Source organism: Centruroides vittatus, unplaced genomic scaffold (genome assembly GCF_030686945.1).
Source record: "Centruroides vittatus isolate TY-2023 unplaced genomic scaffold, ASM3068694v2 scaffold_769, whole genome shotgun sequence".
In the NCBI taxonomy this organism is placed as follows: domain Eukaryota; kingdom Metazoa; phylum Arthropoda; class Arachnida; order Scorpiones; family Buthidae; genus Centruroides; species Centruroides vittatus.
The window spans coordinates 5,612,421-5,639,373 of record NW_027122717.1 but is presented as its reverse complement, the minus strand read 5'-3'; the positions used below and the strand labels follow the sequence as shown (position 1 = coordinate 5,639,373).

Here is a 26,953-nt window from a genome sequence, read left to right as displayed (position 1 = left end):
TTATTGTTTTATTGGCATTTTTTAAAAGCTATGTTATTTTGAGGTTATTATTCTATGTATTATTCTGAACTTACATTTTGTTTATATTTTACAATACTGCTTCTTAAAGTTTATTTCATAATCTTGGAAACTTATGAATTTTTCAAACAGTTACAAAAGTATTAACACTCAAAGCAGTTTTTAATTCATCTTAGGAATGTCTTAAAAACGTATTTATATTGATTTCAGAAGATATTTTTCAAAAGAATATCCATCAAACTTTGTATCTGTTTTTATTTTATTGTGTAGAAAGTAGATTTATGAGTTTGATGATTTTATCATATCTAACTTATATTTATAAATTCGATAAATATAATGATAAATTACTATATTTAAATGTCAAGTAAACATAATAATAACAAAAGTTGAGAATAATTTGGAAAGAAAAATTAGTGATTTAATAAATTGAATTAAAATGAATTATCAAGAACCAAGATTTGTTAATATAATTATTTTAAATTGTAAAAGATATTTTGTAAATAATTAACTCTATAGCCTATTGCTAAAATAGATAGCTTGAACATTTAGTACTGATAAATTATTTATCAGTTATTATAAAGTATCAAAATTATAAATATGAGCATTGTGAAAACAGTTCTCAAGTTCATGAAAATTTATTATTGAATAAATATTTCTACTTGATGATATAAATTTAGTATCAGCTATCTGGTATTTGACACTTGTTGATAGATTTATATTTTGTCATAGTTTAGTCTAGCTATTAAACAAAATCCTCTTTTGTAATTTTTTTGTCTTATTATTACTTTAAGAAATAAATTAGATGTATGTAAAAAAATTTATTTTTACAAACTGCATGCTTTTGTTTTCAAATTTCCAAGTTAATATTTCAAAAATTAAAAAATTTTAATATTTAATTATGTGAGATTATAAAGCATTAATTTTGGATTCCTCTTTTATGTAAAGCGTTATAAATTAGTGTTTATAATTGAAACTACAGAAGAAAAAATAATCTATATAACTTGAAGTGAATAGGATGAAAGGATTTCTTCAGTTATCAAGAGTTTGAAATAAGATTTTTTTCGTGGAAGAATTTTTTAAATAATCAATTTTATCAAATCTTGGACTTAATAAAATTGATTTAATAATAGCTTAATGGTTGATATTAGTTTTTATTTTTTGGTAAACAAATATCTGATAAAAATAAATTTACATAATAAAATCAAATTTATTGATAAGTCTTACAATACAAGTGACTATCCAAAACAATTTTAATTAATTTATTTGCATTTGCTTATAAATAATCACTAAAGTTTAAAAAATTGAAACATTTTCTTATGTCAAACATATTGTAGTTTATATATGCATTTTGTTATGCAGTTTTGCTCTAGGCATTTTATCATTAGAAAATCAAATAGAAGTATCTTGGTAAAGCTTGATTTCCTGCATAACAGATATAGTGCACAATACAGAAGCCAACTAAAGATTTTTTAAAGATAATATTTATTGATAAAAGTTAATAAAAAATTGTAAATTTATAGTTTAAATATTAATTTGACTGTAGTTTTGATCACATTGTCTGTTATTAAAGTTGCTAAATGAATATAAAGTATTATTAATTAATTCGCTTATAAAATATTAAATTTCGTCAAAAATAAAAATAAATATATCTAGTGTTTATTGGGTGTATAATATATAATTTTAAGTCAGCATTAACTATAATTTGAGAGACATATTCTGACTCCTTGATAATGTAAAACAAAAGTAAAATAAACTAAACATTTATTTATTTATTTCATATTAATTTGTTAGTATTTTTCAAAGCAGTGATTCATCCTCAAATGTTAGTCTATAAATTTGAATGTCTGTAGAATAGATTTTTGAAAACTTGCTATAATAAATATGAAAGTTTGACACTGACTTTTTACGTAAAATAATTTATATTACTAAATTTGTTACTTTTTTTATGCAATTTAGAAATTTTAATTATAGGGTGGCACATGAAAAAGTAGCTTCAATCTACACCTTAGCAGAAACACAGAATAATACAGTAATAGACACAGAATCCAACTGCTGGTATTACTGTCATAGATGACAAAAATGGTCACTTGTCATATCTATATCCAAACAAAAACATCTGAGATGTAAAAAAATTTCACCAAGTAAAAATTTATGACAATTTAGACAGTCAAAATTTTTCATAAATTTTTACTTGGCGAAATTTTTTTACATCTCAGATGGTTGTTTGTATATCAATTGTTTTCGTTTAATAATTGTATTATTGTACAATACGTCAAGACATAAGACCAGTTGGCACTCAGCGACTGCCAACCAAACACTTGAATATTCATTTCAATTGGCACTAGGGTTTTTCATTTCCCGGTCTTTTGCTTGTCCTGGGATTCTGGGAAAAAGTGAACTGTTTCCCGGGATCCTGGGAAATTCCAGGATATAATTAATTATTTTTAAGATATAAAATAAATCTTGAAATCAAATGATATTAAATCACTTAAAAATGAAAAATAATTGTCCTGCAACCTCCAAAATAATAATAATGCTGTGTAAAATATGTACAAAAAATTACTTTTGAATTACATAAATTTTCACAAATAGAAAAAAATTTGTTAATTACGTAATTAACAAAAATTTTTAATAATTAATTAACAAGAATTAAGCGTGACATGGTTTCAAGTCATTAGAAAAAAATTTAATAAATTTTTTGTTAGAAACTGCTTACAACAAAAATGCTTTTGAATTGAGTTGAAAATTTAAAGAAAAAAATGAACTTAGATCAAACTTCTAACTTAAAAGGTAATTTTCGTTTTTTAAATAAAACAATACAAAATATTATTAATTTTTGTAATAAGATTTTAAAAAGCAAAGATGGTTGCTACTCCGATCACTTAATTTGATTATTTTACTAAAGAAAAGTCCTACTACAGAGAATGCCCTTTTCGATTCAGTTGACATGGATTGAATCGTCTTTAATGCATTTAAGAGGAGACTGATGTTGTTTGTTTTTTCACTTGTAGCCTGGAAGATTTCTAGTTTGTTTTCGAGATGTGTTGTTATACTTCTTTTGCCGTCTAGTATTCTTGATTTGTCTACCTTGGCTGTTTTAACAGTGGCACCAAGCTTACAGCCCAGTAATTCGGCAGTTCATTTGGCCTTAATAATCAGGTTTATGAAGAAAACTTCATACTTGCATACTCCGTACTCGTTTGTATTCTTGCACAATTTGCACAACCTGGCATAATGCAGTTATTGAAGCTACTGGGCATTGTTAAAAATTAAGACAGCATAAGCACAATTATTCCAGATATTACAGGTTCTGACAAGTGAAGAATTTTCAGTGTTCTGCCACAAATAGGCTACATATTGATTATTGACAATCTGTGACATGCCATAACAAGTAAAAATTTAAAAAACTAATAAGCAGGCTTAAAATTAATAAATACAAATGTATTCTGACAATTTATGAGTTAATTATACTTTCTATTTGCAAAATTTCTTGCAAAACTTTAACACAAAATAAGAAAAAAGTGAATTTTTAAGAAATTTGCAGGATTTCCCGGGACGAAAAGAATTTTCCAGGATATTTTCCGGGTTAAAAAAACAACTGGGATCCCGTTGGAAAAATTCTAGTTGGCACTAACTGAACACATCTCCAACCAATGCGCCACTGATTGATGCCTTCAATACATTGTTTAGAAAAATTGATATAAAAAGTTTTAATTGGCATAAATTTGAGATTTTGTAATTCTGAGTAAAATTTTGAATAAATTTCATTTGTTTCTATACAATTTTATCCTTATAAGCATAAAATTAAGCTGTAAAATTAAATTAGCTTTAGGATCAAAGTTTATGGGGGTTTTCCAATCAACTTTGAAGTTTTGCAAGCATTTCACTGATAACGAGAAAGGCTTAAGTTTAAAATTTGAACTTTCCAGACCCAGTAGTTTTTTTCTACAAACATCTACAGTGCTGGATGAGATGAAGAAAATGTTGCTTTTTTTGGCAATTTTTACACTTTTCAATTGCTTGTATTTCAGCAACTGCTTTATAAAAAAAATTTTGAAATTTTGCACACTACTTTGTCTTTCGAACGAGATATTCAGAATTACTTTCGGTGTTTGGGGTAGAGAAATTGACCCCGAAAATCGGCAACTCTGATTCCTGTGTATGTAGTCAGTCAGTGACTTCTTTACTTGACGGGGAGTCTCTGCCTTGACTTCATATGTTGAATTGTTTTTTAGGAATATCTGGTGTATAATGCTGTATACTATTACAGCTTTTCTTCTCTTGAAGTTGTTTTTTAAGTTTTCTTATACCAAATGATTCATATGCATAAAAATAATGGAAGATTTAGAAACTGAAGTGTTTCAACAAGGTAGATGGTTAAAACTGAAATAATTTTAAACGGCAGATTGTCAAATTTTTGGTTTAAACGCATTTGCTGTTTTTATTATAAAATATATTCAAAATTATTGAGAAATTAAGAGCTATTCTGTTATGAACTATATAAAACTAAGTGCAGTTTCTCTCAACTGCAGTAAATCTCTTATTAGTTTTAACTATTATTAAATACAAAGGCATGAAAAGCTAATTTCTTAGAGCAGTGGCCTCAATGGAGTTGTGGAGCAAATATAAAATTTTTTGTGTGACTAATGTCACACAAAAAATTTTATATTTGCTCTTATTCATCTGTGATTAGTGGATTACATAAACATTTAGTAGCAATTTTATTTGTAAGCAGAAATGAAACTCTTCCAAATATAGTTGTGCTGATATTAAATAAATTCAATGAGAAAAATATAAAATAAAATCTGACATGACAAAATAATAATTTATCAGATAAAAGTTTATGATCACTGTCTTTTGGCATTAATAAAATTTGAGTTATACAAAATGTTTGTTTATATATAATTTTTATAATCTACTTTGATAATCAGTTTAATAAACTGAGTTTATCATAATTATCAATATGACAATATATTTGATAAACGGCACAATAATGTATAAATATAACCCATGTTTATGTAAGTATCTGAACTTATACATAAGCAATGTAAATATGTTTAAATATATTTTATAAATGTTTTGTCAAATTATTTTTTCTAAAGATTATTAAAAGTAAACAGTATTTTTGTGTGTGTATCTTTTTTACTTCAGATCAAAATGGCAAGTAAAATGTTAGATGATGCTGTAAAGGATATACCTAATCCATTTCTTCATAGAGTGAAGTTTTCTAAATTTGAAAAAATTAAGGTAAGTAGAATTCAATTCCTTTTATTTTGTTCATAGATATACAAAACAGTTTAGTGTTTGTTATATAATTCTTTAATGTAATTAAAGTCTAGAATGATATTACTTTTAATCTGGATTTTTAATTGCATTAAAGCATTTTCAAACTATAATGCAATTTTTGCATTATTTTAAATAGGAAATTATATATATATATATATTCACCTTCACAATAGTCTTAATACTGATTATTATGATTTCCACATACTCTTTTTTATTTTAACCAGTAGGTGTATAATATAAAAATATTGTAGTATTGATAAAGCTAGACAAAATATAACAGAAAGTAATTGAATTAAATGAAGATAATTATTCATTCTTTTTATGTGTATGACTAATTCTTAATGTTTCATCAAAATACGTAATAGAATTTTTATTAAAAAAATTAACAAAAACTTGGACATTCTAATTTTTTTCAAGCTGTAACATTTATCTCCAGGAATGCATACAAATTTTCTGTTATAACTTGAAGTATAGTCAAACCTCTGGTTTTGAATGACTCACTTTTTGAACAATTCAGTATATGAACAAAATTTGAACGCCATATTTGCCGCAGTTGCCATATGATAACTCAGTTGTTGAACAAGCTACTTGACAATAGCTGGTTACAGATTAGAGAGAGACAGATGGTCAACTTCCTATTCTTCCTGAGTTAAAGAAAGTTAACAGTCCAATCAATCAACGATGGGACTACTGATTCAAAAGTTAGTGGTGCCAAGATCACCTTGCATCATTAGATGTCACAACATGAACCATTGATGACATTGTTATTTAAATTAGATTTTAATGCACATGCGGATAAGATACTACTTCCATTTTTCAATATATGTCACAATTGAATTTAAACCAAATTAATTAATAAAAACCATTAATTGACATTCTCGTAATATAAATTATATCCACAAAGTCATGTTTAAAGGTGCTTAACTCAAATTAAATACCGTATTTTATGGACTTTAAGACGCACCTTAATTTTTAAGCAATTTTTTTAAAAAAATACCTATAAGACATTGAACATAAACATACTCAGCAAAAATATATATACTCCAATAACCACCACCAGTTGCTGAGGGAATTTTAATTAAGAAAACTAACATTTTCGATCTATTCCATAGATTGAAAACGTTAGTTTTCTTAATTAAAATTCCCTCAGCAACTTATAAGGTGGTGGTTATTGGAGTATACCTATAAGACACTACGGACTATAAGATGCATCTGAATTTTGGAGGCAATTTTTCGAAGAAAAAGTGCGTCTTATAGTCCGTAAAATACGGTAACAAATTTATTAATATTTATTAATACTAGATAGTCAATAAATTAAAACTAAAAATAAAATTAATTAATTTAAATCAAAGCAATTGAAATATAATATTTCGGAAAGTGTGGATAAAGTACTTGTTGTTCATCTTGATTGATTTGGTTATATTTCATCCATGTTGAGTGTTTACAGCACTTTGTAAAGTGATTGTTTCGGTTTTGGTTGTAGGTGATGGAATATTTTGATTTATATATGTATATAAAATAGATATAGATAATATTATATTGCATTTGTAGGAATTTTTATGCATGAAATAAAGCTAAAAAGGTAAAAACAGGCTTTGTTTTGGAGGGTCAGGAATGGATTAATACATTTTATATTGTTTCTTGTGGGAAAATTTGTTTTGGTTTCAGAATGAATCGGTCTTTGAACAAATTAAGTTTGAAAACTGAAGTTTGACTGTACTAGAATATCTAAATTTTTATTATATAAAGACACTGAACACACTTTTTATTATGGATACAAATTTTTATTAATTTTTCTTGTTTTTTTTATACTCCATTAAAGCAGTTTCTACTTAACATTTTTGGAATTGGTGAACTCATGACAGTATTTTTTTTTAAATTCTTCATTCATCTTTGCTTTCTTTGTTCTTTTTCTTATGATTCACATCAGCTATTACATTTCTGCAAAGGAATGTAATAGTTGATATGGTTCTCAAAGTAGAACTAAGAAAGAAGCCAAAGATGAATGAGAGGAATTCTAAAAAATCACCACAAATTTGCAATGGTAATTATTAGATTGTTTAATTTAAGAATTCAGGATTAACAAACTAAAATTTAAAAAAGGACCTGAATAGCTGATGGAAAATGAGAGATTGGATTTGTCGAAACGGTTATCCATGTACAGTACATTGAAGTAATTTATATAGTTTAATTTTTTTCATACTGAAGAAATTCAGCTAAGAAGAAAAGACAGTTTTTCAAAAGTATGTGTTTTGAAAAATTGTCTTTTGTTAGCTTGTGAGTGAAGTGTCAAATAGTAGAATACAGATTTGGTAAATAAACTTTTCTCTAGTAAGACATATATTGTTAAAGTTCCAGAGTGATTTATTGGAAACATGCACTTTTAAGTTTTTAAGGATGTAAACCTGAGAATGGCCTATCAAATAAATGAAAAATGTTTGATACCTAAAATAACAGCCATATAACTTTTTCAATCAGCAAATAAGCACTTAATGCAACTAAAACAAATAAAATAAAATTTTTACGTAATATTTAAATAATGCCGTGTCCTTAATTACAATTTGTATATAAATTTTCTTTTGAACAGCACTGAAGAGGGGTTGGAAACTTAAACCAACCCAGAATGCATTTGTAGTTCAATTTTTTGAAGTAAAGCCATAGTTTTCTGACTGGAAAGCTGTGAGATCGTCTACCAAGAAAAATTTTTTGGTTTAAAAGGATGCTATACATAGAAATAGCATGGTTGCTGTTCGTTCAATATTTAAAAAAATAAAAGATTTTTGTTTTGTTTGATACTTAAATATTTTCTGGAAACACACAAGAATTTGTAATAATTAACATATATCTTTTAAAGAAATTTTTATATAAAATAAATTTTATCATTTGTAGATATGGATAATGACATTCACAATATTTCCCATTCGTTTTATCATCATGATTATTCTTTTAATGACTGCATGGCTTTTGACATCAATTGGTTTTATTGGTTTATCAGAAAAAGAATTTCAAGAGAAACCTATGTCTGGTTGGAGAAAGTGAGTTACTTAATATTATAGAATCTTGTTTTATATTTATAGTATATAATTCTACTTGGTATGAATTAATTTAAAATTTCAATTTTTTTGAGTAAATGAAGATTTTTAAAATATGTATATAGATGTATATTGATGCATTTATTTTTCTTTTAATTTTTAAAAGTAATTTGAAAATTTTAATTATATTATCATCATTTTATTTTTGTAATATTAATAATTAGAAAATTTTGTTGTAATTTAATATACAGTGGAACCTCACTTAACAAGCATAATTCATTCAAGAATCGTACTTGTAATGCGAAACACTTGTTAAGTGAAACAATTTTTCCTATAGAAATTAATGTAAAATATGATAATGTGTTCCATGCTGGAAAAAATTCTCAAATGTTTTATGTATAATGTTTATTCAAAGAAAATTGTACAATGTGCATTGTTAAAGAGTGTGAATCATCATCTTTTCTTCTAGCACGGAGTGAACCAACCTGAAATGAGAATTTAATTTGCAGAAAACAAAAACTGTATGTTTGATAAACACTCCAAACGATATTCCAAATTCTTGGGCTATGTAAAAGCTATAATTAATTTCTAATATTTAATTATAGCCTTTACATAGCCTAAGGATTTGGCATATTGTTTGGCGTGTTTATTATATAACTGGCTATGGTTGTTGATGTTTATAAGTAATATGTGTGAACACAAGTTTGGAAAAATATGTGATAAGGAGCAACACTAAGATGCTAGCAGAATGAGTGTTAAACACAGACTGATGGAGCATGTGCACAATTTGGGACTGCCCTCTCTTCATCACTTGTTATGTGAAACACTGCTCGTTGAGCAAGGTAATTTTTTACAATTTGTTTTGCTCGTTAAGCGAGGTTCCACTGTACTTCAGAGCTCAACAAATATAAAGTGTACATTACTTTAGCTATTAATTTTCTAGAAAATTATGTGTGATTCTGTAATTTATAAATTTCTTTGGCTTTTACCATAATAGCATTTAAACATTTAATGCAGTAAAAATTATTTAAAAATTTGTTGAACTCTGGCTCAATGTATTTTATAATTATGAATTCTTAATATTTTGACTTTTGATACAGATTTTTTAATCATCTGCCAGAAGATTTCACCTCATTATGTTCCCATTATTGTCCTTGTTCAACATGTATACTTGTCAATAAAAATATTCAAGTATATATTTGTGCATTTGCTTCATCAAGGGCAGTTCTGGGTATTTGCTATATGTTTGGAAGTAAGAATACATTTGATAGCATCTTAAATGCACTTTTTAAAAAAACTCACTTATCACAAGTAGTAGATTTAGATATTTAATGTAACAAATGTTCTTTAGATTTAATCTTATTCATTTTTTAGCAATTAGGTTTTTATTTTCTAGTTAGTATTTTATTTTAGTATGTTTTTTAGATGTAGAGTTTGCATATTTTTATTTATTTAAATTACACATTTAAAATTAATGAAGGTTTTAATATTTGCCTTTATTCCAGTTGTATAATTATTACTGTACTGTATTTATTAGTACTGTCATGGCCAGCACTGGATCTCACATCAATGTTGTTGCCCCAAGTATTTTTCTATCCTAGGAACAAAGAGCAATAAAAGTAGGCACAACTCTTTTGTTCAAAAATTCTTTTGTGTGACTCTGGCCAAGTTTTCGGTCATGTGAATACATGATAGAAAATATACAGTCTCTGATTGAAAGTAGTGCTTGTGATTATTTCTAAGGACTAAGAGTGCATATTCAACTGGTCTTTTTGACATAACTATATATTAGAAATAAGTTTAATTATTAGCTTTAAAAAAAAAGAAAGAATATCTTATATAAAATTTTATAATGGAACAGCTGATATGTCAGTGATTGATTGAATTTTTGTGATGCATGAACTAAATTGTTTGAGAATGAATGGAGTTTGTAAGCATTTTAATCTTCTCCAAGTAAACTCTTTAGTTTTCATTTGTAAAAAGTTTATTGAAAAACAAAAAAATTGTGTATGCATTGACTTTTTCTGGAAATGCAAAATGTATCATTTGCAGAAAACAAGAATTCAAATATCATCAGCTATTTGTCTACATTTATCAGTCTCAGCAGTTCTAATTGAACAGAGGCATAGTAGTGATAACTGCTACAGTTAATTTCATAATTATAACATTGCCCAAAAATTATAAATTTGGATAATCCTACATGTGATACTATATTGCTATTTGCACATGAATATTAGATGTAATTATAATTGTTGTGAATTGCTTTTATTTCAGTTAAATCAACAAATATATAAATTATACGACAAAAAGGTAAATTAGCTGTTTTTCATTAAACATCAAATAAGTATATTTTAATATTGTCATTATCTCCTTCACAATAACTTCTGCAGTCTTATTGGGCATGTTCATAACAAGATTGTGAATGGTATCATGATCTATATTTTCATATGCTTTAATAATAGTAACTTTCAGCTTGTTGACTGTCAAGAATTGGTGATTGTGTATAAATGTGGCTAACTATAGTTATCCATAAATTTCCAATTATGTTTTGGTCAAGTGAGCTGGAAGGTCACTCAAGCATTTCAATGTTTTTTTGGCTGTCAACCATGTCATTAACATGGATTGCAGCATTATCTTGCTGGAAAACTGTTTTTTTGCACTGATTTTGATGGAGGAATGGTAAAAGACTCAGAGATGATCTGGATGCAATCTATACTCTTCATCTTCTTTGAAGTGATTTGTTGCTTCTTTAGTATTATGCTAAATGAGAAATTATATATTTCTACTTGAAAGTAGAATAAATGTAGTCTGCTACTAAACATCAATAAACTCATTTTTCAAACAATGTGTCTAGAGTAAGGTGACCAGACGTCCTGGATTTGGGTTGTTAGTCCCGCATTGAACACCATCCCAGAAAGTGTCCTGCATTTGGTCATGTAATATTTTCAACATGTTTGCAAGTTGTCAAGAGCACAGAGTTGCTGTTTTCTTTTACTACTAGTAGCTTGGGACACCCCATAGTGGGCATTCTAGCAGCAACGGTGTCATTCCATGGTATAAATAATAAATTCATATCAATAATAAATTCCTATTGCAATAATAATATACTGAATTTATTGTTAATTTAAATAGAATAGACAGAATAGACAAAATGGCATTCTAAAGTAATAGTTAAGACAGTAACTTTCACTAAATTTCGATAGATTGTTCACTGGGTAATATATAATATAAAGCATTCAATTCTTTTTTCTTTGTACATTTTAAATGTAATACAAATACAGATCTAAAAAAATTGTTTGTATACTCACTTTCTACTGCTTCTGTGATTTGTTCCTTTAAAAGGACATATCAACTCATTTTCTATAGTCTAATTCATGATCAAATTTTTTGTTACTGTATCAAAATTACATCTTCCAGTATTTTCTATGATATTTTCATCTTAGAAAACTATTGCTGTTCTCTTAGTAGTTTTGTGCGAAATTTACCACTATTAGGAATTAGCTTTCCTTCTTTCTTCTTTGATACACCCTTCTAAGTTGTTTTCAGTGCTTATGAAATGAATAGGAATAAATTTTGAATTTTATTATGATTTATATTTAATTATATTTTTATAATAATATAATTTTTTTAATTATATGTTATATATTTAGTCTTTATCATAAATGATGAACATTATTATTTTATTTTGAGAATTTAATTAATTTTTATCTATTTCTATTTTGATTTGTTTGTTTAGCAAAATAATTGAGAAGTCAGAAATTCATATTGCTTAATCATCTAGAATGAAACTATAGATAATCTATAAATATCATAAATCAAAGTCCAATTTAGTAGTCAAACATATTTAAAAATCAGATTATTTTTGTTAGAATGAAGTTAATTTAATTATGGAATTTGGCCCTAAAGATAGCCAGTTAAGCAGCCACGATGAGCTAAGATTAATAATTAGATATTAAAATATATAAATAAAATTTACTGACTCTACAAAATTGTGTGTTCTGTCGTTACAAACACCAGTATGGAGATGACCTTTTATTTGAGACTGCATCTTTGCAATAAAATTTAATTAGATATTAATTTAATTTTGAATTTAATAATTTAGAAAATTCTGGAAAGATCGACTTCGTATGAGACTTAATTGCAATTTTTGCTTACTAAACTAGACGTTAGTTACATTAACCAGACTTCTGTTTAATCTTTGCATTCATATCTCTGTTAATTTGGATCATATAACCATAGAGATTATTATTTTGATTCATTAGTATATATTCACAAAAGCCATTGTGACACTTAAGTAAATGAGATACTCAAGGATTTTGGAAAAAATGCTATTAATTAATACAATTAATGAATTTAGTAAATAGATTGAAAAAACTTGTACAGAAATGAACAAAGATTCATCAGATATTTTCATTCAAATTTTAAATTATTATTATTATTAATCTTAAAAACATCATAATTATTTTACATACATTACAAATGTAACTTAAAATACTTAACCATAACAATCAAAAGTTTGTTTTCTAATTTTAATAATTTTATATAATAAAAGTTTTTGTTATGCAGATGTATGTGTGTGCAAGATATATCCAAATAATTTAGGCAGTTGAGAATATTTTCTTACTATTATCTAAACCAACTAATTATTTCTATAGAGATTTCTTATTAGAAATCTCTATAGAAATAATTGCTTAATTGAATAACTAATAATTATTCACTTATTTTGATATTCTACATGTTTATTTTAAAAAGTTAGTTTTACTTAGCAAATTAATTAGTCAGTTACAATTTATTACTTAGTAAATCAATTTTATTCTTGTTTAAAATAATATTTTGTTAATAATGTCACACAATACGAAAATTAATTTGTATATTATTCTTCTTTTCTGTTTGTTGTGTTTTGAACAGAAAATTTTTATTTAGGCTGTATTTAATGATTATTTTGAATATTTTGTGTAAAAATAAAAAAAAAAAACAAAAATTTCTTATTTGTTGAATATCTTTCTAAATGTTTCCTATTTTAACACTGCGTTCTTTAAATTCTGAGAGTAACTTTAATTAAAGTTCATTTATTCCAATACAATGGAACCTCTCTTAACGAGCATAATTCTTTCCAGCTTTCCAGAACATTACTTGTTAAGCGAAACAATTTTTCCCATATAAATTAATGTAAAATATGATAATGCATTCCATACCAAAAGAAAAAATACTTAAATATTTTATGTATAACGTTTATTCAAAATAAATTATATAATATACATTGTTAAGGGGAGAGAATCATCATCATCTCTTCTTCTAGTGTGGAATGAACCAACCTGGAATGCAAATTTGGTTTGCAGAAAACAAAAATAAATCGAAATACAGTCATTTCTAATATTTAATTATAGCTTTTACATAGCTCAAGAGTTTGGCATATTTATTATATAATGTGCTATAGTTGTTAATGTTTATATGTAATATGTCTGAACACAAGTTTGGAAAAATGTGTGATCATAAGTGACACTAAGATGCTAGTGGAACGAATGCTAAACAAAGACTGATGTAGTGTGTGCACAATCCGGAACTTCCCCTCTCGTCACTTGTTATGCAAAATGTTGCTTGTTAAGAGTGTCATTTTTTTTAATAATTTGCTTTGCTTGTTATGCAAATTACTCATTATGAGAGGTACTCATTAACTGAGGTTCCATTGTATTCTGAAAAAAATCATTTATTAGAAAGCTTTCATATTTTATTTTAAGAAAAAATTGGTAATGAAAAGATTCATTAAAAAATATAATAATTTAAGATTTAAGTGAGAAATCGTATTCATTACATGAATAAAATCTATTCTACATCTACTTAATATATATATTTAATATATATATATATATATATATATATATATATATATTATATTTCTTATATATATAAGAATAATAATGTCTTTGGAACAAAAAGGAAGGAAGGAGAAAGTATAGAAAATGAGCAAATATTTATTGTGACATCAATTGTCACAATGTCTGGCTGCAAATTTTTAATCATATTTTTAAGTTATTTAAAATATATGCTCTCTGTCTCAAAATTAGAACTATAGTGTCTTGCCCCTGTACATCATACAATAATTATAATTTTCCTAAAAAATTATAATTTTGAACATAAAATTTCCGTAACTTAATGAAGATGAAAAATATTGACATACTGAGAAAAAATTCATTTTACATATTGCATAAAGTTTTATGAAATAATTAGAAGAATAAATCATCTTTGAGTTCCAAATGCTCAATATAGATATAACTTATGCCCAAAAGACATGGAATAAAATTGCTCATAAAATATTTTGAGTGATGATATGTATTTATTAATAGATGCTGATTAATAATATCATTTAAGAAATGTGCATGAAATAGTAATTTAACATGTTTGGTGGTATTTAAAAATAGCATTACATTGCTTAAAAATTAAGATTTGCAATTCAGCTATGAATTCATTTGCAAGATTAGTATGTAAAGATGATCTGCAATTACATTTGATAATAATTGCCAGTTGTATAAATTACCATGACGTGATTAAATAAAACTATTTGAATTTTAATAAACCATTATTAATTAACTAAATGCTAAAATGATTAGAAGAAGATAATTATTAAAGAAGCTTTTTTAGCATATTGAATATTTTAATAACTTACTATCACAAACTAAAATTCGATACAAAATATTTAAGTTACTCATACAGAATGTTCTATGTTCAGCTAAATCAGCTTTACAATTGTTGACTGCAATTTGAAAAAATTGTAGACCTATAAATTTCCACTGTTGTCTATCTTTCCTTAATCTCTAGAACAGAGAGTTACACAAATGAAAGCTGAGACCATATATGGATAGCTTGGGGGCAGGAGGCCCTGACTAACTATATACAAACTTCTGAAGTAAACCAGAAGTATAATTATTTCAATTGAAAAATTTTTCCATGAAAGGAATTAGATAATGATTGGCATGACTCCATTGCTAACAAAAAAGTATGATGTACAGGGGCAAGACATTCCCACTACAGTACTAATTTGAGGTGGAGAGCATATACTGTATTTACAAATTAGCAATTTGTGAAATCATTTGTGGAAGGTTTGATTTTAAAATTGTCAATATGCAACTAAAATGAAAATAGATATTAACACAATATTTTGTTTGAATTCTCTCTGTTGTTCTAACTGTCTGAGGACGATGTGCGTAAATTACGTCAAAAGTACTTGCAGAAATATTTTATTTCTTTTAATTTCATTTAACTCCTCTTTATCTGAAGTTTTTAATTGTATTAATACTGTTGGCATGACATCCAAGCTAAGTATTTAGTATACCTAACAGAAAATAGATATATTAAATCAGTCTCTAGATTAAATGTAATGGTGGTAAAAAGTACATTATACGTTTACTTCATATATAAATTACAGTTCATAAGTACAGACTTTGGCTATTTCACAATATCTCCATTGTTAGAGCTGGTAGAATTTCATATTTTTTATCTAGTGAGTTGTGTAAGTAACTTTCACATTTCTATATTTTCAATAGAGATTTTCAGTATTGATCATTTAATAACTTGTTTTTAGAATTGTTTCACAATTTTTTCAAAATAAACACAAACTTTTTAGAAAATGCTTGAAGAATCACTGATTTGTTTAATTTTGATTACACATTACACACCACTTACATATTACATCATATAAAATATCAAACCTGTTCTGCATTCAATAAAACTATGAAAGACTACAAATAGATTTACTATTATCATCATCTGAATATTTTTAAAACAAAATCATTAATTTTATTTTTTATTATAGATTTATTAAAGAATGTGAGAGAAGACTTGGACACATATTCTTTTTTATGGCTGGATTTCAAAATATTAAGGTCTTGGGAAAGAAAGCACATTCATCTGAAGCTCCCATCTTGTGTGTGGCACCTCATTCCACATTTTTTGACACACTTATGGAATTTATTGGTGGTGTCTATTGTCCTGTAGTACGTGAACAAAGCAGTTCCACAGCTATTGTATCTAGTAGGAATAAATATATATATATATCAAATTTTTAACTTGCATGAATAAGTATTTATTTACACGTGTGTAATTTAAAGAATAAATTTTTTATAGCTTTAATTACATATACGCAACCTGTATATGTTAAGAGAGATGATCCTTTATCACGTCAACATACTATACAGGAAATCAGAAGAAGAGCACTTTCAGGTGATGATTGGGAACAAATTCTCATTTTTCCAGAAGGAACTTGTACCAATCGAACATGTCTCATACATTTTAAATCAGGTTAGATTTTTCACTTTTTTTAAATAGAAATTTTGTTTTTGAGGAATTAAATTGTTTATTCTGTCAGGTGCCTTTCTACCTGGAGTTCCTGTGCAACCTGTTTGCATTAGATATTTAAATAAGCCGGTAAAATTTTTACATATTAGAATTCTTAAAATTCTTAATTCTTTTTAACATAGTAATAATAAACATACATATATATTTGTTAGGATACAGTAACCTGGACATGGGATGGACCTGGAGCGTAAGAAAATTGTTTTACTTTTAACTGATATAAAATATTAAGTTGTGATTTGTAAATAATATAATTTTAATAAATGTATCATGGTTATGCTGTTGTTTTATTGTTATAGTTGGAAAGTAATTTGGCTTACAATGACACAATTACATCAGCCTTGCGAAATAGAAGTAAGTCTTATGTTTATGTGCAGTTGGTTCAAAAAACAGGATTTTATATCAGGTGATATAATTAGACTTATGAAAGCTTTGAACTATTTACTGCAGAATTGTGAAATAAGTTTTGTAATGACAGTAGCTGTAAGATTTTAATATTAAAATAAACAGAAGTACAGAAAATGATTTCCTTTTGATATTTTACTTTAATGTTTTAATTATTCTGATTGACATAATGCTTTCTCTAAATTAGATTATGATGAAAAACTTTATTGAAACAATCAAGCACAGATTACATTAAATTAAATAAGAAAGCTAATTTTTTTTGTTAATTTCGGTTATTTCCATATTTTGGAAGAGAGATACTCAAAATTTAGTTCTTTGGTTTTTAATGCAAGTCTTATATTGGTGATATTTTATATTAAGTGGATAAAAGTGTAAAATTTGAAGTAAAGATCTTAATTTTTCTGTTGCATTCATATTTTATAACTGTCTTTCTTAATTTATAAGCTTATTGATATTTGTTTTAAGTTCTTACTTCATATTGATGTTGAATTCCTTATTTTGAAATCAACTACATTTTTTAGTTCTTGATTTCTCCAATTTTTTTTATATTATATATGAAAATGTATTGAGTCATACTTAGTTTGAAATTAATACTTAAAAGAATATTTTAATGATTAAGATTAAAATGATTTAAAGAATATGTATACAGTAATAATAACTGTACAATTAAAAGTTGAATAAAATTGCAACAAACTTCCAAAATCATTCACAAATTGCATGTAATTTTTGGTCATTTAAAATTTATAATTGAATAAAAACTATATATTAAGATAATATTAAAGGAAAGTGGTTTTGAACCAATACTTTGTATGAAGTTGAATCAAAATGTAAATTTAAAATCTATTATTTCTTTCATATTTTGAAAATTTATTTTTAAATGTTTTTATTTGAACATATATTCATATGCCTTGAGCAAAAAACATTTGTCCCCAGTACTATCATCTTTTTAAATTGGTTTTTGTCTGATGTTTCCAATTTTTTGAGCAAAACTAGTCATAAATTTTGCACTCTGATAATTATTTTATAATACAGAATATTTTAGCTTGTAGTACAATCTTTAATTATATACTTCTATCATTTTGCCATTAAATATTTTAATGTAATACTTGATTTGCTAAAAGCATTAAACTAAAACTTTTTGCTCTTGACAAATATTTAAAACTAATTCCTTACATCAATTTTTCAATATGTATAAAAAACTGATTTGAAATTTTTTTTTATTAACTTCAATTTATTTTCCATTTTTAGTGTAAAGAGAAATATTTAATATGAAATGCAAATCTTTATAACATATGAGAAAATAAATTATTACAGCTAGAGAGAGAGAATTTCACAAAGAATAATTTAAGTAATTAAGATATAAAATAGCAGAAGTAGAGAGAGATGTTAAAGAACTAAAAATGTAGTTTTTCTTCTCATTGATCTGATATAAATAAAAATTTTCTTATTATGTTTAATACACTATTATTTGATGATTTTGATTATTTGATAAAATATATATATTTTCTTAATTAACAAAGTTCCAAGGATAAAATTGCTGATTAAATCAAAATTATGACCATACAAATATTTTGGGTCAGAACACAATAAATATGCAAATTAAGAACCTGTTCCAGTGTTCCACCGGAGGTCTGCAGATGGATATAAATACAACTGAATTTTACCTGAGTGATATTGTGAAAAATTTTAATGCTGTGTTCTTGGCGTCGGATCCTCTAAGAAAAGGTCTGCGTCAATTGTATTGTATGTATTTTTTAATGTCATTTTGTCGGTTTTAAGTTGTTACCATCTGTCTCTGATTGGACTATTAAAAAGGGTTATTGTGTTCTGACCCAAAATATTTGTATGGTCATAATTTTGATTTAATCAAAAATATTAAAAATTTCTTTTCAGTTTCTACCTGTATATACTCCAAGTGAAGAAGAAAAACAAGATCCAAGATTGTATGCAGACAATATCAGAAATATAATGGCTAAGTAAATATTCTGAACTTTAAAAAAACAAAACAATAATGATAATGATTCACAATTACAATAGTAGACATACTTAAAATGTTTCTTTTGTCTTAGAAAACTTGGTGTTCCAACATGTGATTTATCTTATGATGATATAAAGTATCAAGTCTGGGCTAAGGAAAGAAATTTGTTACACACTGTTGGAGTAACAAAATTATTAAAATTAAGAAGAAAACTGAAGTATGTATTTTTTATAATTTGAAATCTTTACGAACATTGTTAATTTTTAATTTAGGAAACAGTATTTCACTAAATAAGTTATCAGTATTTTGTTAATTAAAATACAAAGAATTTTCTTGTCAGTTATGGTTAAATGATAATTATGTAATTTAAATATATAATAATAAAATATAATTAAAAATGAAGATGATAAATATAAAATCTTTTATATTTAATGTAATTTTTAAGTACATTCATGAATACTCAAATTTGGTGTGTACACAATCCCATTTTTCTTTCCCGTATGTTATACATAACAGAGGGAAAGTATGGAAATCAGGCAAAAAATAACTCCCCCCAAGATATTTACATTTTTGGACTAGAAATCTTGAAATGTCGAGAAATGCAAAAAATTTATGGGTAATTTCTCTCTGTGTGTGTGGGGGGGGCACAATTTTATTCTCCCTGTTTGAAACTTGATAACTCCTGTGCTTTTTGTCAAAAATTTCTGAAATTTTGCAGGGAGGTTTGTGATTTAGGGGACATTGATACTATTAATTTGGTTGGTTAAAGGTCAAGGGGGTGGGGAGATAAAGGGAGTCATGTATCTCCAGTAGGGTTGGACTTAATGTCAATTTTACTCATTATTAGCATTTACAATATTTTATAAAATGTATCCCTACCCTCAAAATTAAGGTTTTTGCCATTTTATAATAGTTAAAAATATAAAAAGTTATTAACAATAAAATAACAGATGGCATCACCAAATGGTACCAGAAAAGTTAAGAGAGTCGTTAAGTATTAAAGTATTAAAACAGGCCAGGACAAAAGTCAAAGCATTTCTTCTAAATGAAGATTACAATATTTTGTAGAAACACTTAATTTTTTTTATATATATAACAAAAAGAAAAAGATTACAAGATTTTTTTTTATAACTAAAAGATTACAAAAAAGAATACTATATAACTATATAATAATATACATACATTATATATATATATATTATCTTGGCCTGTTTTAATACTTTGTATTAACATTAAATATATATATATATATATATATATATATATATATATACGTGGTACGATCCAAAAGTTCGGGGAATGCAGTAACCTATGACAACAAAAGCATGTATTTGAAGTTACAGCATATGAAATGGATTCTACCAAACCACCTCTACGTGTTCAGGTTAATTTCACCCATGTCATGTGATTAAACCACGAGCGCTGCTGTTTTTTTCCGGAGATAGTTACCTTCGTTCTGCGACGTAATCAAAGTGGAGTTTCAAGAACAACCTCCAACATTTCGACTTCACCGTGACCTTTCACCGTAGAATCACCGTACACCTTTCTTAGCAATTTTAAAATCTTTGTAGGTGTTTTACCTAAACGCTGACAAAATTTAATGTTGGAGGTTGTTCTTGAAACTCCACTTTGATTACGTCGCAGAACAAAGGTAACTATCTCCGGAAAAAAACAGTAGCGCTCGCGGTTTAATCACATGACATGAATGAAATTAACCTGAACACGTAGAGGTTGTTTGGTAGAATCCATTTCATACGCTGTAACTTCAAATACATGCTTTTGTTGTCATAGGTTACTGCATTCCCCAAACTTTTGGATCGTACCACGTGTTCATTTATATATATATATATATATATATATATATATATGAGTTTTGTAGTTAAACTATCAATATTTAGTGTATAGTTAAATACAGCAAATGGATGTAAATATGATTTTGTTTGGGTGTATATGTAATTTACACTTAGTGTATTCCGTCAGTCAAATGCAGAAATTGAAAGCAATCAAAAATTGAAATGATATTTGCTTTTAATTTTGTAGTTTTCTATTCAATTTTTCAATTCTATTTGTCACTTGGGCAGGAACTCACATACTTTTTAAGAATTTGTATTCCTGATCAAATATATGTGCACATGTTCAAGAATATCTCAAATAGTTAAAAATACATGTTTATCAGGAGCGAATCCTGACCAAGATTTTTGGCATGCTGAATGTTATAATAAAAATAATAATAGGCCTATCTCTAGCACTAAACAATAGGCAGAAATGTTACTTGGTGTGAATAAAAAGTATGGACTATTATAAAGCCCATTATATCTACACATGAAATTTATTATAATGAAAAAGTATTAAAAATTTATGATGATGATTCAATTTTTGTCGGCCCTCGACACTGGGGACCCAAGGCTTAAGCCCTATTAGTCCCTATGTAGATCCACCCCTGTACACAATACATATATGCTGATTGGCTACCACAAGCTTTCAATACAATCTGGCCGTGCTTTGAATGACATCATGTGTGCGCACTTGTTTGCTGCAGAAAACCGCCACACGAGCAAGCATCGCACTGACTTGCACTGACAATTGCACTGACAACGGCTAGCTGTTAGCTGCCAATGTAAAAGGAAACTTAATGATAAAGAGTTTACATGTTAGAATAAATTATTAGCATATTTGTGCTCAAATAAAAGATATATTGACAGTCAAAACTTTCTCTTAAGTATGCAGCGCATTCTAAGCAAGCTTAGAGAACTTGCCTTTGGTGTTTAGTAGTTCAGTAGTTGTTATTTTTGTCATTTTTAAATTAAATGTTTTAAATTTAAAAATTTCAGCAATTACAGAATGCTAATATTGTTTGGTTTAGAAAAAGATATCCACAAAACTATCGCTGCAAATTACTACATACAGTAGATTTAAGTTGTTATTGTTGGCTTAACATAATAATCTTATAATTTTTATTTAATAGTAGCATATTTGATTTGATATTCATTTTACATATATGGATTTGTGAATAACTTCAAATAAGTTAGCATACTTTAATATTAATTTATAGTTATAGTGTATGTAATTATCATAAGAAGTATAAAATATATACAGTGGGTGATCGGTTAACAAACATAATTCGTTCCAAGACTTTGTTCGTTAACCAATTATCGATTTACCATAAGTTTTTATGGGAATTTGATTAATTCATTCTGGAAACTCCAAATAATAAAAAATATATTCTTTCTTACTATGTTTATTTATATATAGTAATAATAATAATACATATATACACAGTCTTGCATTTTTATTAGTCATGTTTTTTTTTTCGTTTGTGGGAGTTAAAGAATGTCTAATGTCAATTGCTTTTCTCTCTTCAGGATTTTTCAGAAGTAATTAATAGCATTGTAATTGTAGAGATCACCAAGTCTATTAACCTCATCCTGGTTTGGATGCCATTCTAAGACTGTTGTTCTGACATCCTCCCACTTCATCAAAAGATTTTAATAGCAGATATCGGCATTAATCTTCTTTTTCAGAAGAGAACATATCTCACCAAGTTACTTGGTGTTCTTCATTCAAGAGTTCTTGGCATTCTTCTGTTGTCAGATCTGTTTCAGGTTCCATTATGAGTTCTTCAATGTTCTTTATTTCTCAGATGTGATTTTTGTTACTCTTTTTAGCTGCTTGAGTCTTCTTGATTATACTGTATCTTTCTTAGATAAGATTGAACTGCAGCCTACTGTAGACCTGTTCAAGCCAAACTGCCCAGCAATATCAGACATATTCTGCCCACTCTCTACCTTTGCTATTATACTCTCATCTTTCAAAAATAAAAACCGACGCAAAACTTAACGAGTACCCACCCAACAGTTTTGTGAATACTAAAAAAGAATTGTCAGAAAAATAAAAGGCTGGAATTACGAGGGAGTGTTTCAAAGTTCATAGGCATACTATGCGATCAGTATATACCTGGGTAAGCGTCGATGTCGATGTCTCCCATGCTCTGAAAAGTTTTGAATTGTTGCCTGAAGACAAGGGAAGACCAATCGGTATTCATTATTTTATGTCGCTGCTTCTTGTGAAGTGTTCATTGTCCAAACATAAAAATCTTTTGCAAAAGTGTTCATTATCCAATTTGTTCATTAACCAATCATCCACTGTATTTAGAATCTGTGTAAATCATACTAATAGTTTGAATAGTAAGATACTGATATTCTCATATGTTAGAAGTGTATTAAAATAAATATTTTTAAATTATAAAAATTTTCTCAAATATAATTTTATATGTATATATAGTTTGGAAAAGAACAGTATCAAAGAAGAAATTGCTAATTCTGAAAATAAATTAAGTCTGTACAATAATTTGATTACTTGCAAAGAGCTTGCAAATTTTCTAAATGAATCAGTTTCAGAAGTCATTAGAGATTTCTTTGATGCATTTGATCCAGTAAGTTTATCTAATATAATTTATTTATTTTTATTTTTTACTTATTTACTTTTTGTATGTTTACATTTATTTATTCAAATAGAATAGATCAGGCTTAATAGATTTGAGGAGCTATATAGCTGGTCTCTGGCTCATTAGGCAAGATATTGATGATGAGGAGAAGCTTGAGAATGCTTTTAAAGTAAGTTTAAATTTCAGATTTGTAGACCTTTTTCAAAATGATAATACTTAAAGATGATTTAAATACCAGGTGTTTTGTTCTGGAGTAAATTATTCTTTGGGAGTTTCAGAATTTGAAAGATACATGTGGTTAATAAAAGGCATATCATCATCCTGGTCAGAAAAAATATTTAAAAAATTAAGCAAAGATGGAGGAACTTTGGTATTTGGTATGTATGAATAATTGTTTAGTAATATATTAGTATCAAATATGTTTTAAATTATATTAATGTTAAGAAGTTACTAAACTCTCAATCATACACATGTGCCCAAACTTAAGGACAGATGACATCTGTACACAAATAGAACTGTAGATGAATTCAGACAAATATGGCAAGAATTATATTACTTGATAACTAACACAGGGTAATACACAACTTGAAATAGATTGTGTGTGTCAAAGCAATAAAAGTAAATATTTGGTGAAAAAAGATACATACAGCAATACCTGTAGTAGTTAGTAGATACAGTGCTTACCAATACCCAAGTCAAGAGAGACTGTCAATATGGAATGTGTCCATCTAATTGCATTGAAGTATTCACCGGCTCCGTTGTTGACTTTTTCTAGTTATCACCACTAACAATTGTGTTAATCCTTAAGTTTTGGACATGTAATTTTGTTAAGATGCTTGTTTAATTTTAGGATACCAATAGATATATTCTCACATTTCTCCTTTTAATAATTTCAAGATTACTTCTTAGAAATGTTAAAAATCTCAGGTTTGTTTTGATATATTTTAAAGCAAGTTTTATTTCTTTCTGAATAGATGATCTTCAAAGTATTCTGTTTGATAATAAATACATCTCAAATGGAGCACCACAGACTAATGGTTCGGTACCACTGCCAGATGACAGAATAATTTCAGATTCTGTTCTTAAGACAAATTGTAATCAAGATGAAAAGAAGAGAAAATAATTGGTATAATTTACTTCTTTCACAGTAAACATTTATTAAACAATTATTAGAAGTGATAAATGATATTTTTTAAAAATCTGTTTTGCAAAATGTGCAAAATTAATCTGGGTGAAATCATTATATATAAATAGTTGGTTATTACGGAATTAAATTGATTGCTTTTTGAACCCAAAAGTTGTATAAAATATCAGTGCCAAAGGCTACTTAACAAAGTACTATGTATATGTATATTTATGTATTTTGATAAGATTTTATGTAGTTTCTTAATTTTGTTTTCATCAGATTTTATTATTTGAAAAATTTTATAGGTTATAAACTTTTAAAATTTTATTTATTCTTAATTTTTTATATACAGATAAATTAGTGAGATACAGTCCAGTTTCTAAAATTAATTCTGATGTTTTAAAGTATTTGAAATCATCTAGATTCAATTAAAACAAATGCTGTAAAAATATATATTTCAGAATTTATAATTAATAATTTAAAAAATAACAATAATTTATTAAACTTAAAAAAATTATATTAACGGTAGGCTTTTTTAATTTTTAGTAGATGCTGCTGCTGCTGATTTAAATATCTTAAATGGCATTTATACAGTATTAAAATAATTTAGATAAAGTGATACTAACAGCAGTTATAAATGCTTGATTTACATAGTGATTTGAAATTTTATTTTATTCAATTACATTTGAAATGTTTTCCTAATTAATAATGTGCCAATTTAGCAAAAGTTTGATCATTTTAATGAATAAATAGTCTCAATTTACAAAAATAAAGGTTGATACATATAAGTGAATTGTCTATTCATTTTGTAAAATTTTCTGTGTCAGTGATTGATGATGATGATGATAATTTGAATTCATGTCTTTAATACAGTGCTGTATTTTACCCTTCATTGTGAGATTAATAGCCATATCCTAATCTACCTCTTGCATTTTGACTTGTTTTAGGTGATTTTACATGACAGATGATTCCACATATGAAGTAGCAAACTGGTTTTGCTTTCTCTTTTCTTCCATGCATCATGTATCCACTTTATTTCTTGGTCTGATGCATCTTCCTCTTATCCAAAATTATGGCAATTACTGCAAATTCCATGTTTGTAAACTTTGCCATCTTGACTATATCTGACTTCAAACTGTGTGGATGTATGTAAACAGATTTTGTAGATATCACTGACACATCACTTATATGTGAATCGACCTTAAACATATAAAAATGTATGTATAAAATTCAAGAATATTTATAAATTAATATCCAAGAAATTTTATTGTATTGGAATTGTATAAAATAATTTTTATGTTCTAGATACTGAACTGTATCAGTTTCTAAACTTTATTTTTTCTAATAAAATTAGATTAAGTTTCAGTTCTTGATTCAAGATTCAAGACTTGAAGTTGTTATAAATATTGCATGATCCTTTGTATTATGATGCTGTGTAAAAATTATGTTTAATTTTGAGAAAAATTTCCATTGTATTCATGAAAAATCATTATTTCTATGTACTTCAAGCAAATGAGTTAGTGATAGCTCACAAAAAATCTCATTTAATAACTGCAGGGAAATATGTAGACTACCACTGCAAAGTACAAATTTTGTACTATACTTTATTTTCCAATTTCAAGTCTTTGAGAAGGTAGAATTCTTATGATTTTTAATGTTTATAGTAAAACAAATGGAAGTTTATTTGTGTAATTACTGTGCTGTATGCTCATGCAGACTCAAATGATCTAAAATTTTGGGGAAGGAAATTATTTTTTAATTCTGCTGTGAGGACCTGAAATTGTAATTACACCATGCTAAAGTTGCACATTTGTTTTTAAATTATACACAGGTGTAATTTTCTTGTGTTGTGAAAAATTATCTTAGAAACAAGTATTTTGTTGTTGGTGCCATTAGAACCTAAAGTTTTACATCACACATCCTGTTTAGACTAATTGAAATCATTTTTCCTTATTAGATTAACAAAATTTTAATTTTAGTAAAGAAACTAGTTTATTTTCAGTTAGGAATTCATCACGTGATGTGTAAACCTCAGGGTTGTTTATTGGCAATGTTTCATTGTACAACTTACTGATTTTTGTGCAGTAAAATGTTTTTATGTAATCTTATCTCTTCCATTTTTCTCTAATTGTACAATGTACATAAAAGTCAGGAAGGAGTATTGTGCAAATGTACGCTATATGTGCGATATTTAAATAATAAAGCTGGATCTAAAAGATATGTAGTCATTATTTATTTCTTTGAATAACTGCTTTTAACATAAATTCAAATACAAAATACTACCTTATTTAAATGTTACTCATTGGTAAGATTGT

General features: G+C 26.6%; 1 protein-coding gene across 1 annotated transcript; it reads left to right on the top strand.

The window, feature by feature from the left end:
- Positions 1 to 802: 802 nt before the first annotated feature.
- LOC136989913 (lysophosphatidylcholine acyltransferase 1-like) lies at positions 803 to 26,858 on the top strand. The gene is made up of 14 exons (XM_067288216.1): positions 803 to 822; positions 5,170 to 5,265; positions 8,194 to 8,339; positions 16,147 to 16,364; positions 16,458 to 16,631; positions 16,699 to 16,757; positions 16,841 to 16,875; positions 16,985 to 17,039; positions 18,984 to 19,066; positions 19,160 to 19,285; positions 23,350 to 23,500; positions 23,583 to 23,681; positions 23,751 to 23,889; positions 24,487 to 26,858. The coding sequence occupies exons 2-14, from the start codon at positions 5,176 to 5,178 to the stop codon at positions 24,633 to 24,635; spliced, it is 1,524 nt and encodes a 507-aa protein (XP_067144317.1). The 5' UTR covers positions 803 to 822; positions 5,170 to 5,175; the 3' UTR covers positions 24,636 to 26,858.
- The last annotated feature ends 95 nt before the right edge of the window (positions 26,859 to 26,953 follow it).

What these genes read in the sequence shown, in the direction of transcription:
- LOC136989913 (XM_067288216.1), top strand. Translation starts at nt 5,176, where the DNA reads ATGGCAAGTAAAATGTTAGATGATGCTGTAAAGGATATACCTAATCCA. An exon ending in TTCCACAGCTATTGTATCTA is followed by an intron (nt 16,365 to 16,457) that starts GTAGGAATAAAT and finishes AATTTTTTATAG; the next exon opens with CTTTAATTACATATACGCAA. An exon ending in TTAGATATTTAAATAAGCCG is followed by an intron (nt 16,758 to 16,840) that starts GTAAAATTTTTA and finishes TATATTTGTTAG; the next exon opens with GATACAGTAACCTGGACATG.